The sequence below is a fragment of the Pinus tabuliformis genome, chromosome 9, assembly GCF_031772625.1.
Source record: "Pinus tabuliformis cultivar Carrire ecotype Pingquan chromosome 9, CPIR1, whole genome shotgun sequence".
NCBI classification, from domain to species: Eukaryota; Viridiplantae; Streptophyta; class Pinopsida; order Pinales; family Pinaceae; genus Pinus; species Pinus tabuliformis.
Window position 1 is genome coordinate 1329682315 of NC_142307.1, and position 17603 is coordinate 1329699917.

Genomic DNA, 17603 nt, shown 5'->3' on the forward strand with positions numbered 1-17603 from the left:
AAGTTTTTACCATATGTATTGATACATCCAAGCAAGGATTAGGTGTAGTATTAATGCAAGATAGAGGAGTAATAGCGTATGCCTCAAGGAAGTTAAAGCCTCATGAAGAACTCTACGCCACACATGATTTAGAATTGGCCGTTGTAGTACTAATTTTAAAGATATGGAGACACTACCTTGTAGGGAGAAGCTTTGTGCTCAAAAGCGACCACCAAAGTTTGCAATACTTGTTTACCCAAAGGGACTTGAATGCTAGGCAAAGACGATGGAGTGAATTCTTAAGTGAATATGACTTTGGAATTTCATACATTAAAGGGAAGGAGAATGTAGTGGCAGATGCTCTAAGTAGAAGACCAAGGATCTTTTCCCTTATACCCATCAAGGTAGACTTGAGGGAGCGAGTGCTAGAACATCTCTTAGAAGATAGCTGGTATTTAAAAGTAAGATTTGGGCTTGATAGTAAAGATCCAAAAGAACCTAAGTTTGAGGGATATGAACTAGAGAATGATGGACTGTTACGATTCCATGGAAGGATGTATATTCCTGATAGTGGAAATATCCGAAACACTATCCTTAAGGAAGCCCACAGAGCACTGTATTGTGCACATCTTGGTGTAAAGAAAATGTATGCCGATAAAAGGAAAATCTTCTTTTGGGCAGGCATGAAGCATGATATTTTCCAATTTGTTGCAAAATGTCTTGAATGTCGGCAAGTGAACGCTGACCATCGTCACTCAACAGGTCTTCTGCAACCTCATGATATCCCTATGACCAAATGGGAAGTGATTTCTATGGATTTTATCGTGGGGCTACCCCACAAAGACACAATGCCATTATGGTTGTGGTGGACAAACTAACGAAAAACAACAACTTAATTCCCGTAAGAGATATTTATGAGGTTGCTGACGTTGCTCGAGTATTTATAAATGAAATCATTAGATCTCATGGAGTTCCTAAGAAGATCATATCAGATAGGGATTCATGATTCACTTCAAGGTTCTGGCTTGTTACCACTCAAAATAGCAGGAGGTCCTAGAAGGGCACTTGCTAGGTCAAGAGCAATAATGAAGCTAAAGCCCACACTCACCACAGCGAAAACTTCCTACTCTTTACGGACTTTCACGATGGGAGGGGACCAGATATATAGAGAATCATCTATGAAGGATAGATCAATTAAGATGGATGTGAAGTGATCTCGGGGACCCTTTTCCTAGGGGAGACTCAAGAATGGGACTTGCTTGCTTCTTAAGCAAGGTACAAGGCTTTCTAGGAGAAGGGATGAGGATTTAAGGATTAGGTTTTAAGGAGTGTGAATTGTAAAGGAGCTTCTAAAACCCTAAAATCCTTGTTGAAATTGGTTTCCCAAGTGGTTTTTGAAGAGTTGACTTTGACAAGGTATGGGACCACATGGGACCAAGTGGACCCAGGTTAGGTCAAGAGGAAAGAGTTTAGCAACCAATGATAGATTTGACCTAAACAAGGAGGAGAAGGGGATCAAAGAAGTGATTTTCACTCAAAGGTGAAAAATGATGAAGGGGATCAAAGAAGTGATTTTCACTCAAAGGTGAAAAATGATCCTTGTGAGGAACTAGCCTAGGGAAACTTAGGGCAAAAACCAATCTCGAGGCTAGGGCTTGGGATATCTCAACCCCACTGTCAAAATTCCCTCAAATTTGGTGGCGGCCTAGGACAGACACCAACGTAGTAGAGGCCAAGAGATTGAAGTTTTTCTATGGGTGGTTTGTCGGGAAAATGATGCCCTAGGAGCCCTAATGTGGCTAGACCTAGAATAAAGAAGGAGAGGTGAAGAAAAATGGTTCTTTAAGTGATCACCTTATGGTAGACCAGTGCCTAATCCTTTGGGGAGATTGGAGTCAAGAAAAATATGAAGATGGACTTCGTTTCTAGGTCAAGGAGGCTTCAAGGACAACTTTGCTTGTCATTAGGGCAAAGGAGAGTGACCTTAAAGCTTTTACACTTCGTTTTGCAAGGTAAGATGGCTTGTCAAGATAAATTCAACCATAGAATTATCCCTAGGAGAATTCGTTCAACATACATGGCCCATACATAGAGATATGTTATATAGAAACATAATTCCACAATTTCGAAATAAATGCATGCAACAACTAGCCATAGTATAGTGAAAATCTCATTATCAATGTATGTGACAAAGTCAAAGAATAAATAGCATTAAATTTGTAGTTACATGTAAGAGAATATATCCAACCACCAATAAACTTGCCAATCAAGAAACTCCAAGATAAGAAAAGATAATCCATACATCAAAATTCATCCATGCTCCAAAATTTCATCCACTAAGAAGAAATAGCGAAAATCTCAAGAGAGATACAAGTCCAAACCAAGTGATGATGAGAAATGAACTCTTATCATTTGTATTTATACACCTCTAAGGAGTTCGATTTACCTACTTGAGCCTACATTAGCCCCTAAAATAAAAATAATGTGCAAATAACTAACTTTTGGTGACAAGCCCACCAAAGTAGCAAATAGACAAAATAACAAGCCTCTCAAGAGGTCGAATGATCAATAATACATTTCGTTGGGCTCTTTAGGGAGCTTGATGAAGCCCATAAGTGCCATAATGATGAATAGGACTCCCAAAAGTAATGGACAAGGGGTTGGCCCCTTGTTCTCCACATAATAAACTTGTTGTACTCCTGATGGGTGTGAGGGCACACAAGTGACCTCATGGGTTTCCAAGTAAGTCGAAGTTTCTTGTAGACCATCTATAAGAGCTCAGATGATGGTGTAAGTGATGCCACATAAGCATGCAAGTCTTGGGTCATTTGCCATGTGCATGGTACAACTGTGGGGCCGATTGGGCAACGGTGAACCAGGTGCATCTTCTTTGTCCAATAGGTGAAACTCGAGCAATCTCTGAACATCTCTGGGGATCCATGGAGTGTTGTCTACTGCTGTGGAGGCCCATGGCTCTCAACACACACCCTACATGTGCCAATGCAACTTTCTGGATGGTTAGGACTCTGTATAGGGAGACGAAACCCAAAATGGAGACCACCTGCAATCCAACATAAGATCCAATGCATACCCTAGCCTTCCAGTACAATAAGTCATCAAGGAAATCAAGTAAAGAAGCTCACAAACCATGGATAATAGGTGGGGACTTCATAATGGCATGCCCTTCCATAGGGGGCTTTGGCATATGCTAATGTCTCCAAGCTCCAAATGGGGTTAACCAAGTATCATATTAGGTGGTTTCTACCTCTAAAGGGGATAATATGTCAAAGATACATCCTTTAAAGGGTGGTGGTATGTGATAAAGAGATGAAGGGAGTAGGGAATGAAAGGGGCAGCCCTGGGTCACATGCGGGGGTATAAGGGTAGCTAATACAAGGGAATCCCACACATGGGTATATAATGTATAGGAGGGAACAATTGTAGTACATGAGGTGCTCCAACCTTGATTTTTCTACCCTTCTTTATATGCCTTTTGCCTTTTATGATTTTCTTTAATTGACTACTCGGGGCTCAAGGGGTAAGAGCATGATGTGTGAGATATAACAGTGGATACTCCCTTTAAGGTAGGGTGTTTTATTGACCACCAGTGGTTGGGATAATCATGGGTTCTTAAATGATAAAGGATGCTCATCTAGGGCCTATAGGGACCAGGGTGATGGCCATGATGCTGGGGTCGAGCTCATGTATTGGCTTTTGCCCACATGCATTTGTTCTGGCCATCTTTTGCATTTTGTGGTACATGTTCCTGTTGAATGTGGCTAATTATGCTTTTACTTTTCCGTTCAGCTGCATCAACCTCCGGGTTATCATTCCAGGCCCGACCCAAGGTATGGGCAAGGGGAGGGGGAAGGCTAACCCTATGTGGACCCAATGGAGGAATGTGGACCCAGGTGGGAGAAATGACGAATGGGGTTATAATGAGTGGAAGGGGGGTGATATATGTGGATGAGAAAGCAGGACTACACAACCAAAATCAAGGTTTCCCATGTAGTACCAACTCTAAAGCCCAAAGGTCAGTAAAAGTTTGGACTAGGGTCCAAGGTTAACATTCAAAAGAGGTCTAGGGGACAAGAGTAAAGACCTAGCCCACACTTTCTGCGGAATCTCCCCATCAACCCATGCTTAGAAGTATCCATGATAAGCAAACTACAACACTCAATTACCAAATGACAAGGCATACCTTTAGGTTCGGGAAAAATGACACAATGAGCTAGTTGGTGGCTGGAAGGAGCTGTTGGCTGTTGGCTGAGGACCATCTTGGAGAATTTTTTTTCTCCTAGGGATATCTCCCACAAAATGGTGGGTAACATGGCTTGTATGCAGTCAGCCTTAGGAACTCAACTAAATTTAAATACAGCTTATCATCCTGAGATTGATGGACAAACAGAAAGGGTGAACCAAGTAATAGAAGATATGTTGAGGATGTACGTTATGGATCAACAGACACACTGAAAAAGGTACTTGGTTGAATTTGCATACAATAACAGTTACCACAGTTCAATCAGAATACCTCCATTTGAAGCATTATATGGAAGACTTTGTAGAGCACTGCTAAGTTGTGACAGGTTAGAAGATCAGGTGATAGTGGGATGAAAATTTATTCAAGAGATGGAGGAAAAGGTAAAACAAATTAGGAAATGGTTGAAGGAGGCACAAGATAGATAGAAAAGTTATGCTGATGCTCATAGGACATATAGGAATTATGAAGTAGGGGATCAAGTTTTCATCCGCATCAGACCAAACAAAAGCACCATCCGGTTTGGAAAAGGAACAAAGTTGTCGCCCCGGTTTATTGGGCCATTTAAAGTTCTGGAAAAAGTTGGACCAACCTATCATCTTGCACTGCCACCCCACTTGCATAAAGTTCATAATGTTTTTCATGTATCTGTACTAAGACATTATATAGCTGACAAATCGCATAACCTTCAATGGAAGGAACTGCAAGTATCAAACGAGGGAACCATTTTGGTTGAACCGTTACGTATAATGGAACGTAAGGTTTGACAGCTTATGAATTGCCTGGTAGATCAAGTTAAGGTCCAATGGGACAAGTATAGTCTTGGATTGGCTACCTAGGAAGACAAAGAGACCATATGCAAAAAATATCCCATCTTGTTTGATTTTGAAGCACTTAAAACCTTATTTTGTATATCTCAACTTTATTTTGTTGGATACTTGAGACTATTATTTTGAACTATGCTATAACTAGGAAAGGATACACGTAAGAACGATTTCAAATTATTATGCTTAATATTGTTGGTACATGGATACCATAGCTACATATGCATGCATCGCATGCACTGCACTAGTATACATACTAGTGCAGTGCATGCAATGCATTCATATGTAGTTATCATATGCATGCTATTATTTCTTTGCCCCCTGTAATTCAAGATGGGTCATTACAATAGTGTCATCTTTAGAGGTATTTTCAGTATGGCATTGAATGATTGGCAATTAGGGCAATGTTTTAGAACTTGGACTTGGACTTGGAACTAACCGAGGGTTAACTTTGACTTCGAATCGACTCGGACGAGTTGATTCCAATGACTCGGTCTTTATAAAAAGCACATTAAATTTTTAATTTTTAACGAAGAAACATATTTTTTAAGATTTCATTCATGTTTCCAAACTCAAAGCTTTAGAGTAATAGAGAGAAGACAACATATAATCAAAGTATGCTCATGAATATATCTATTATATCAAATGACACGTAGTGCATTGTCCAATACATGTAATATATGGAGATCAAAGCAAAAACACATAACCAAGGAGGCTCTAAATGGCCTCTACAACAAAAAAAATACAACTATAGGACTACAAGTCACTAATAAAGAATACTATCTCATTGATCAATGTGATCAATCATCAATCATCAGTGATCACTACTGCTTGACATGGCAACATCATCTAGCTTAGACTCTAAATCAGAGTTAGACAAGGAGGAAGTTCTTGCAACTAGAGGTCTTGGGGTTGGTAGCCTGGTACTAGTGGATCCGCGTCTAATTGATCAATCCCTAATGCATCCAATCCCATATCAATATCAAGATCAATATTCTCGTTAGGGTCAAACTTTGTTGGTTGAGTCTCCACTACCCAATCTGAGGACTGATTCAAGTTGGACTCGACTGGTTGGATCGGTCCGGTATTGAACCAACTGAGTTGGGGTCCAACTTGGCTGGTTCGGTATCGGACCGGTCCCCTATCCGAGTTAAGGGCCTAGTCAGACAGGAAGGGGGTTCCGACCGGTTGAACTAGCCTAGTTTAAAAACAAAGAATTAGGGTTCCTTTTGCAGGATGGATATGAGAGCAGTCACAGGGTAGAATTTGATGGTAAAATCATTTGTAGCAGCAAGACTTGAAGGGATTGATGGACTAATCTATCAATTTTATCATCACCAAATAAGTTTATTGAGAACATAATCTCGATCCTGTAGACCTTTCCACTGGCAAAAGTATTTGGCGCAATAACATTGGTGCGGTATGGTGTATAAATCCTTGTGTAGGAGTATTGGAACAGTTTGAACAATGGTCTGGTGTAGTGTGGTGCAAGGACATTTGTAAAGAAGAATTGTCACAATCTAGTGTTGAAGTCTTGGTGCAACAGTGGTCCAGTAGTCTTGAGATAATCTAGTGTTGAAATATTGGTGCAGTGCAGAAGTCATGGTGCAGAATTGATGAAGAAGTGTTGATGGTGCAGTTTTTGGAGCAGACTTGGTGCAACATAGTGAAGAGACCTTGAAAACATCTTGGAGTACCTATTGAATAGCTTGTGGAGAAATCTCTTGTTGGGCAAAGCATTGTGAAGACTCCCTTGAGAAGTTCTTGAAGAGGCTTAGAGCAGGGGCAAAACTTGGACTGCCTATTGTAGACACCTTGACTAACCTTGGAGTATCATCCTAGAAGTACCCTGTGAAGACATCTTGAAGAAGACGTTATTGGAGACCATGATGCATGAGACATCATGAGGTGACTTGAAGAACTTGTTTGGAGACGATGAAGTGCAGCAGCTATACCTTCTAACTGACAAGGTTGGTGCCTTGGAAAGTCCAAGTTGGTGCTTGGCAAATATAGGATTGGTGTCTTTGGAGTTGGTGCTCCTAAACTCAAGGTTGGTGCCTTGGATAAGATAGGGTTGGAGCCCTATAGGATTGGAATCCTCAAGAAACCAGGTCGGATCTTGTACTAGAGAAGGGTTGGTGCCCTAGGGGTTGGAGCCTCTAAACGCAAGGTCAGTGCCTTGACAAGATAGGGTTGGTGCCCTAGAGGTCGGAGCCTCATAAAAGTCTGAGTTGGTGCTTAGCAACATGTTGGAGCCTAGAAGATTGAAGATCGGTGTCTTCATCTAGGGTTGGAGCCCTATATATATTGTACTTGATTCATTGTAAAGATTATATTAATAAAAGCATTTATTCCTATTGTTCATTTTGTGTTCTAAATATAAGTGATCTAACTGGTAAAAGTAACAATTGAAAAGGAATACTAATTCACCCCCCCTCTTAGTATTTCCAACAAAATTACATGCCATGATCATGTCTGTTCTACTACTACACATTGCTGGCAGTAGAAATGGACCTTGGCTGGGATCCACTGGAGTGCAACGTAGAAGGTTTTGCAGCCATCAAGCATTGGTTAAATAGTTTAAAGATGTTTAACCTCACTATATATAACACAGCCACTTGACACGGTCAAAGGTAAATATTATTAGAGGCATTAAATCAGCATTATGGAGGAGCACAGTGAGTATTATTCAAGTTTTTCGGACTGTCTAAAGCAGACATAGTGTTCTGATTTCATGATCCTTGTTCCATTGTTATCCTGGCAGCCTGCAGAGCATGGTCTTTTCTAGCAAATTTGATGATGATGGCATTAGTGGTCAAGATCATTCTCAACACTACATTCTCAGCACTTTCCATGAGTTGTCGAGATTCAATGTGGTGAATAAGAGCCCTTGACCTAGTCTTTGGGAGAATGCCATGGCACAAGGACCAAATAAGGTTGAAGGGGACTTCTTCATGCTCAATCTCAGCAACTACGAGGCAGAAATATTTAATTTTATGATTGACCTCTGCTATGCAAATGTTAGGGCTGACCCATGTTGATTTTGATCATAAATTGTATTTATATACTCGGTTTGGAGGCACCTTTTGAAGTTTTAATGTGGCTGCTTCAGAGCTACCTGTTGTCTAAATGGCTGGGGATAAAAGATAGAATAGGGCACACGTTTTCAGTACATCTGGTAGCAGATCTGGATTATTCTTAGATTACTTTGTATCAGGTGATGAAGTTTGGCCCCTGGCAGTGAGACCCATGTGGAGTTGGTAAGTGAGAATCAAGATCCTGGGAGAGTTCATGCCAAACCTGCAGACAACCATCCTCCACCAGCTCCTGATAGTCAGTCATCTCTTCTTGTCAAAGAAATTTCCTCCGGATTAGTTCTAGATCAGCCCAATAATCATCTATACAGACTCGAGAGATTCTTTTCTCTGGTTTTGGATGTAGGAGTGTTGCACATACAACCTCAGAGGAGGATACCCGCCCCCCCCCCCACCCTTACCTCATCCAATGGCAAGAACTTGGAGCCTTGAGGCTCTTTTCCTTGTACTCTAATCTATAGCATTGCATTTCCTTTTGGCATTGAGATAGTTGAGCTTAGATCTTGAGATTATTTTTTCTTTTCTTTTTTATTGGAGTGACCTTTGCATTCTCATTGTATATCGTGACTTATGTATTGAGCAGTCCCATTGACCTACTTTTAGAAATAACCAACCTGACTCACTCAATCTGTTACCTATCTAATAGTTAAAAAATGGAACAACTGAACTACTAACCTGCTCAAAAACCTTGGTCCTTGGCTTTTTCCTTAGCGAAGCTCAATTTATCCTTGTGAACTTCTGAGATCCACTTGCCCAACATGCGCGTATGCCTTCACGAAGTAGGATATGCGTGCAATTTTTTTTTTTTTTTTTCTCTTTCTGTAGGTTTCACAACTTTGAAAACTTTGTGATTATCACTGTTGTATGATTTGTGTTGCATTTCAGAATCACATGGGATTGAGAAGCTACTTGACATTGGATTTTTATAAAAAGGCATATGATCACATCATGGAGCATTACACTTATTGGAATCGTTCCTCAGGACGCGATCATATTTGGGTGAGAGAGCTGCACTAGACTAATAATCTAATAGTGTCTCATGTTCTTAGCAGTAATTTGGGATGGCAAATATATAGCAGTAAAAACGTAAGTTTGTTTTCCAAATTATACTGTATAATGTATCGTAGGAGATAATTGAAATGACTTTTTTCAATGTGTTCTACATGAATTTCAGTTTTTTGCCTGGGATGAAGGTGCCTGCTATGCTCCTAAGGAGATATGGAATAGCATGATGTTGGTCCATTGGGGAAACACAAACTCAAAGTATAATCATTCAACAACTGCATATTTTGGTGATGACTGGGATCCTATTCCTATTGAGAGAAGAGGTACCCACCCATGTTTTGATCCAGAAAAGGACCTGGTGCTTCCAGCATGGAAAAGGCCAGATCCATATAATTTTAAACAAAGGTTTTGGGCCAGGTAGTCAATTGTTCCTGCTTTTGGAATTTACATTTCATTTCAGGATCTTGACATTTTGAAGCTTATTTATGAAAAATATTGCAACATTTGGGGAACAATTTTTGCAGCTTAAAACATTGGCATAAGACACTGAATTTGAATGGACCTCTGCTTCTTGTTCTTTGCAGATCACATAGAGAACGCCCTACTCTCTTTTATTTTAATGGGAATTTGGGAGCTGCTTTTAAGGATAACAGACCAGAGCCAAAGTATGCATTTCCTCAAGTTTCCATTATTTCTAGGAGGTCTATTTTGTACATTCAAATTGGATTTTTCATTTATTTCACTTTGTTTGACATTTTGCAGTTATAGCTTGGGTATTAGGCAGAAACTTGCTGCAGAATTTGCTTCTGAACCAAACAAGGAAGGAAAGTTGGGAAGACAAAGCACAAAAGATGTCATTGTCGTTTCACAGAGAAGTCCAAACTATTATTTTGAGTTGGGTAGCTCACTTTTCTGTGGAGTGTTCCCTGGTGATGGCTGGAGTGGCCGCATGGAGGATAGTGTTCTGCAAGGATGCATCCCTGTAATTATTCAGGTGCGTTTTATATTTTATTCTTCAGTAGATGGCATCTTATTTTGTAGATAATGACTGTTGTCAGATATTGGCATCCATATTAATATATATTTCACCTATAAGGCAAATTTTACAGTGCAAGAAGGCAGCTGACTAATTGTTTAGACTGACAACATACCCTTGAAAAAATAATCTCCAGTAAAACACAATGCAGGTAATGCACAGCATGCATTCATGCATGAACCGGAAGTGCACCCAATAACACAATGTTAATGCATGATTGACAAGTGCACCCACTGACACACTATTAATGCATGAGCCAAAAGTGCATGAATTATTCACAATTGCATGAGCTGCAGGTGCACCAATATTGTGTGCAATATATAAGAAGATGGTGTGTTATAAGTAAATATAATTTTAGTGGAGCCACATGAATGACGATTAGGGTCCAGGCTGAGAGATGATGAGACATGTGATCGACAAAGATGAAAAGGATGGTTTACCATGATTAACTGTAGTAAGGTTGAGGGATGGATGGGCGCTGGATAAGATGTGCAAGTGGAGTGAAGGTGAACCTACATTGGATTGACATCTGTTGGTGAATACCAGATCTGAGCTGGTCATTCTTTTAGTCATAGTGATGACTTATAGTATTTCCACAGCTTCAATCTGTGCAATATCTAATAAAGTTGTGGTACAGCATAATCAGAAAAATGAAAGGAATCTGCTAGTTATCTTTTAACTATAAAGTGCATGTTTCAGTAACAACAAGAAAGTGATAAATTTTATAACTAAAGAAATTCCTTGGTATATTTGAGAATTCATGCCGACTCAAATTCCTCAAATTTGTTTTTGACATTTTTACTAGGCCAATAAAGTAATATCAATAATGCATGGCTTTAAGAAGCAAACTTGTATTCTTAAAAGTATCAAGTTTACTATGAATCTCAAAAGTTCTGGGATTTACGTGTAGGCTTGTTAGTCTATGAAGCATGGCATAAGTAAATGCAACCAGTCATTCTATCCCATGGATAACTCCCGTGTTCTTTTGTATATAGTTGCTACTTCAAAGTTCCAAACAATTAGAATCCACCATTTGCATTAAATTTTTCTTATTATTTCCCCCCCACGCAATCTTTCCTTCCAAATGCTATCAAACAATATACCACTGAGAAAGGTCCTGTTGTCACCCAGAAATTCTGGTCTGGCAAAAAGAGCCAGAGTCTAGATAACACTAGAAAATAGGCCATTCTCACCATGCTTATCTCCTTTTACTTCGAAGCCAGTGCTTGCTAGCTTCAGGGGTGTATCCCAAAATGATCCACGGGGTCAACATTTGCAGTAAAAATGGTCAATAACATGCTGAATCTAATAAAAACTCAATTGTTTGTTATGAACAATAGTTCATTAGTGTAATATCCAACATAAGAAGGATAGAGTCTAGATAGTTCAAATCCATCAAGAACAAGTAAAATATGATTAATGGTTGAATGAGATATAGCAGAGTTGCGGGGGAGCGCTCCGCCCCCCCTTAGAACCCGCTCCCAATTCACGCTCCAGGCGGGAGCGGGTCGGGAGCACGCTCCCGATAAAAGAATTTGCGCTCCCTGCCAAAATCGGGAGCGATATCGGGAGCGTCGCTCCCGGAGCGAAAATTATAGTTCGGGAGCGATCAGGGAACGATCGCTCCCGAGTGTTAAAATTTCGCTCCGGGAGCGATTCGAGCGACGCCAGGAGCGTTCTACGTGGAAAAAAAATCGCGGACACTAAATAAAATTTAGTTTAAAAAAAATTATGTTTTAAAATCACAATTGGGCAAAAAACATTTCATTATCACTTGAATGAGTTGAGTTTAGCTGGAGACTAAGAGCAAAGGAGCGAGGAGAAGTGAGGAGCAAGCGCTGAGGAGCAAAGAACAAGCGTGCAAAGAGGTTAGTAACTTAGTAATTTAGTATTTTAAACCTTAGTTAGGTAGTAATTTAGTTTAATTTAGTTAGTTTAGTTAGTTTAATTTAGTTTAGTTTAGTTTATTAACTTTATTTAGTACAAAAATCATGAATCTAAATTAAATTAATAAATTAAATTAATTAATCTAAATAAATTAAATTAATTTTTTCATTCATATTCCCATTCCCATTCCCATTAAATTTTGCAGATTCAGAAGCCTACAAATATCAAACATCATGGACCTGGCTATATTTCTTGGCATTTTCCTCTTCTTGGTCCCTTTTATGGTTATTATGGTGCTGGAGAGTAGGAAACGGAGGGGCCAAAATGAAGAGGGGGATGAAGAAGCTGGAGAAAGTGGATTTGATGAAAACCCCGGTGAGGAGGAGCTGGAGGAGGGTGAACATGACTCTCAAAAAACTAAACAAGACCAAACCCCATTGTGGAAATATGTTAACAGTCCTGAAGCAGGGAGAGGGGGTGGAACCACTAAATTTCATTGCCCCCATTGCAACAATAATTATACAGGTTCATACACCCGTGCTAGAAAACATCTTTGCGGGAAAAGGCCATGGGATGGAGATAAACAAATAGGAATCAAAACTTGTCCAGCGGTGTCAGCAGTGGATAGAGCCAAATACGTAAGGGAAGAGGAGGAAGCCCAATACAAATCTAAAAAATCAAGGGGTTTCTTTGAACCAAGCTCACAATCACAAGCACAAAGAACTCCTTCAACATCCTCCCAAGGCAGTGGATATGGAGGCACAGGGTCATCAGCTTTAAGGCGTATGACCATATCAGATTTCCTTGATGAGGGGTGTAGGAATGATGTGGATTCAAAGGTTTACAGGTTTCTCTATGCATGTGGAATACCATTCAATGTTCTTCGCGCACCTTATTGGCATGAAATGGTTTCTGCCATAAATGATGCCCCTAAAGGATACAAGAGCCCTGGGTATGACAAGGCAAGAACCGTTGGACTTGATCATGAAAAAGCAAAAATATCACATTCTTTGAATAGAATGACAAGTTCTTGGACTAATCATGGGGTGTCCATTGTATCTGATGAATGGACAAATGTAAAAGGCAAGCCATTGATAAGTATTCTTGCTGTGTCTGTTAGTGGTGCCATCTTTCTAACTGCACATGATTACTCAGACAAATTTAGGACCGCCATCAACATTGCAGAAGCATTACTTGAAACAATTGATCGTATTGGGCCATACAATGTCATCCAAGTCATCACTGATAATGCTCCTAATTGTGAGGTAGCGGGAGCAATTATTGAGGCTAAATACCCCAACATATTTTGGTCTGGATGTTTGGTTCACACATTGAACCTTCTGATGCATGATGTTGTCAAGAACAAAATTGCACAATACAAATGGATTGGTGATTTGTACAAGAAAGGCAAACAAATGATAAAATTTATTACAAATCATAGCAATACCCATGGCCTTTTCCGCAATCACTCGAGATTGGAGTTGTTGAAGATTGCGAAGACCAGATTTGGTAGCTATTACCTCACCTTCAGGCGCCTTTTGAAGGTAAGAGAGTCATTGGCTAGCATGGTATCAAGTCCACATTGGTAGGTATTAAAGGAAATGGCTACAAATGCAGCTGACAGGCGAGGTTTTGAACTGGTGGAGGAGGCCGCTCTTGATGGTCAGTTTTGGACAAGTGTGAGGCAAGTATTGGATTTCACCAAGCCCATTTATCACATGATTCGATTTGCAGATACAGATAAACCAGTGATTGGCGAGGTGTATGAGCAAATGGATACCATGTTGGGGCAAATAAAAGATATTGTTCATACTAGAGATCCTGACTTGTACAAACTGATTCATGATTGTGTGTGTGAATGGTGGAATAAACTTAATCTTCCACTACATTGCTTGGCGTATATCCTTACGCCAAAATACTACTCTACATCTTGGTTGGGCCAACCTGCACCAAGGGGTGGGATTAGGACCAAACCCCATTTAGATGCAGAGGTAACTAGTGGATATTTGCAAGCATTAGAAAAGTTGATACCTGACAGGGAGGAATGTGCAGCTGTGCGCCTTGAAATAGGCAAATACTTCAGTGGCACTGGTTTGTTTGGTACCTTCCATGCAATGGAAGACAAAGACAGATTTGATGCTCTCACGTGGTGGGAAACATATGGCGGCCATGGATTTTTGCCAAAATTGGCAAAAAAAGTTCTATCACATGTTGTGAATACTTCTTCTGCAGAGAGGTATTGGAGCACCTACAGCTTCATACATAATGTGAAAAGAAACAGACTCAATGAAAACCGAGCAGAAAGCTTGGTTTATGTGCACTACAACTTGAGGTTGTTGAGTCATTACTGTGATCGGGCTTATGAGGATCCCACATATAAAATTTGGGACAATCACCCAGAGGATGACAATTTGGAGGATGGTATAGTGCATCTTGAAGAACTGGAAGAGGAACTTATAAGGGATGAAGATGAAGCAGCTGCAGCAGCCATGCCACCTCCACCTCCACCATCCAGTAGCAGTGCTCGAGTTCCGAGTCTTGTTCCTTTGCTGTCGCCACCTCCATCTACACCCTCACGTGGAGGGCATGTGCCTTCTAGTTCTGGTCGTCGGTCTGTGCGGGAGACTCCTAGAAGACCACCACAACCTGCTTATACTCCTGGAGACTCTCGTGGCAAGGGCCACATGTAGATTTACAGTTTACTTGTCTTTTCTAGTTTCTATTAGTTTTCATAACTGTTGAGTCTTGAGTCCTTGACTCTTGACTCTTGACTCTTTCATATCATAATGATATTTTTTGTAAACAATATATGACCGTGACAATGAAAATTTGAAGTTTGAAGTTGGCAATTATAACTCATTGGTAATGATTGTGAATTATGAATATGATGCTTCGTGAAAGACTAAAGTTGTTTCATTTCATTTCATTATTCATGTTTCATTTTATAACGTTTCATTTCATGTTAATAGTTAGAAGTTAGGACTTAGAAATATCTAAGATATTATTTCTTGTAATGTTAAACTTAGCTTACAAGTACAACTTTGGTGATCAATGATGATAAATGTTATATATTGAATTTTCAATTTTGAAAGCTTGAAATTGAAACTTTAAGATTTAATTTCATGAATCATGATTCACGAGACTCAACATGTTGCAGTTGTAATATGTATTTTACTAACTTGTGGACATGGTTGATGAAGATTATAACTTCTTGATGATTGATGTGATATGGTTCAATGATCAATCTATGTTCTTTTATGTTTTTTATATCTAATTCATCATTCTACATGTTTTTGTTGACATATATGTATCAAAAATTAAAAAATAAAAAAAATAAAAAAATATATATATATTTTTAAAAAATCGCTCCGGGATTCGCTCCCAAACCGAGAGCTTCTGAAAATGTCGCTCCTTCTCCCGCTCCCCGCTTTCGCTCCTGCTCCCAAATAACATTGAGATATAGGTATGATGATACAATGAGGCTTGTGATGGTATACGTATATGCATTGACTAGTCACAAAGGTGAACGGTCATCTCCCTTAATTAGATCACCCCCCTTAGTTAGGTTATGTCCTCTAGTTTTGCTATTTTTATATTATTTTATATTCATTACATTGCCTTTCCCAATAAGATTCTTTGTCTTCAAAGCATAAGCAGTTACTAGTTTTTTCTTCCTTGTAATGCTTTCAGATGATACTATGCTTGTGATCTTGTCATAGTTGAGGAAACAAGGCTATATGATCTTTGAAGTATTGAATGTTAGTTTTTGTAGCATCATATATGTGTTCTAGTCTTGACTTTGGTCAGAGAGGCTAAGAAACACAAGATTTCTAGAACCTAGAAAAAGTTTCGGGAGAGAACACCTAGAGGCAACTCAATTAAATAAATTGATCGATAATTAAAAATGCGTAAGTCTAACTTAGGGAAATCGATTAATTAAAGGGAATTGATTGAGAAAAGTAGGAATGCTCTAAAAACTTACACGGATTAAGTTTGAGATGATCTTAGCTGTTGATGGAGATCTAGACATGGCTGTTGGTTCACCAACGAGAGATTATAAGAGCAGGACGATGGGGATGGAGAAGACACACCAGTAGAGCGAGTTCCTTGGCAGATTGAGCTACCCAGTTGAAGAGATCGAGCAAGGGAGAGAAGTTCAAGCCAGAAGGGATGCAACAATAGTTGTGCAGAGCCTCAAGGAGGTAGTTCGATTTAGTCGGAGGAGAGATCGATTCAGTGGTTGAGTGCCTTGAAAATTCTTCTAGTGGGCCAGCGAATCATTCTCAGTCGCAGAGACAGTTAGTAGTGGCAGATTGTAGCTATTCCTGGCAGTGCGAATTTCAGCCTGCGTAGAGGTTGACAAAAAGGTAGTTTGGTTGTTGATTGTGGGGCCAGATCAGGCCTAGATTGGTTGTGGAGATGGAAAAAATTCCCTTAATAATTTTGCCAGTGATTTTTTTGGAGAGGATTGCTAGTTTGGCATCCAGATTTGTACTCAGAATTTTGCTACTGAAGAATAATAAATAAACCCTCATCTGCTCATTGGTTTTCCCACATTGGGTTTTTCTGGGCAGTTTTGTCCAAAAATAACGGCGTCATGTTTATTGTGTATGTGCTTTATTTTCTCAGTTCTTGTTTTATTTTTTGTAGTATTTTTATGGTGAAGAAATTGCAGCGTGATTTATTTGTTATTTTTCTGTAACAAAATAAACCGCATAATTAATTAGTTAGAAAAATAAATTCCAGTTGCTGTATTTCAAGGAATTTACACATGGTATCAGCTCATTAGAGCTCATATTAGGAGCTTAGTAGCGAAGAGGTAGAAATTTCATTGTTCCGAGGGAGTTTGAGTGAATTTATTCCAGGTCTGCGCAGAGATCCATCCAGGGATAGTGAATTGCTAGACAAAAGGGTTTGATTTCTACTTGCAGGTACATGAAAAGTTCGAATAGGCCAGTAGCAGTTCCAACAGGCATTGGTATTGCTGAGAAGCAGTTCCAGTGAGAAGATCAAAGAGTTCATTGAGCAGATCTAGGCACAATAATTTTGCAGTAGCAGAATCAACACTAGGCAAGGAAGAGAAAAGCACACAAAGGAAGAGGAATTTCCAGAATTTCTCAAAGGGTTTCCAGATCTAGTTTCTAGGAGGACATCTGTGACTTCCAGTTGTAGAAGGCCATAACAATTTTTCCAGTTAGCCAGTGCAAGCTTTAGAAGCAACAAATCGCGTGCCAGATTCCGAAGAAGGACTTCTGGAAGGTTGAGCAAGTTGCTCGTTCGAGGTAGCAGGCAGAGTGAGAGCCAAAGAAGGAATTCCGAAGGTAGATAGTAGCAGGTCTAGGCATTCAAGAAGGGAGTGCGAGTAGTAGAAGGAAGGTCGAGCCAGAAAGAGAAGGAGATTTCCAGATTCAGTCTCAAGTTTATTTGAGATTCACAGATTTTGCAACTTTCTAGAGATGGCCGTATGAGATTGCTAGAGCAGTCCGTGCGAGTTAGCCAAAAGGCATATTTGGACATTA

At 39.7% G+C, this 17603-nt stretch overlaps 1 protein-coding gene across 1 annotated transcript in view; it reads left to right on the forward strand.

The window, feature by feature from the left end:
- Positions 1-17603, forward strand: part of LOC149153425 (exostosin family protein) — a 178445-nt gene that overhangs the window by 88701 nt on the left and 72141 nt on the right. The window contains exons 8-11 of the mRNA XM_089438819.1: positions 9042-9155; positions 9331-9578; positions 9746-9826; positions 9924-10155. Of these exons, the coding sequence (XP_089294945.1) occupies positions 9042-9155; positions 9331-9578; positions 9746-9826; positions 9924-10155 (675 nt within the window). The remainder of the gene's footprint in view (positions 1-9041; positions 9156-9330; positions 9579-9745; positions 9827-9923; positions 10156-17603) is intronic.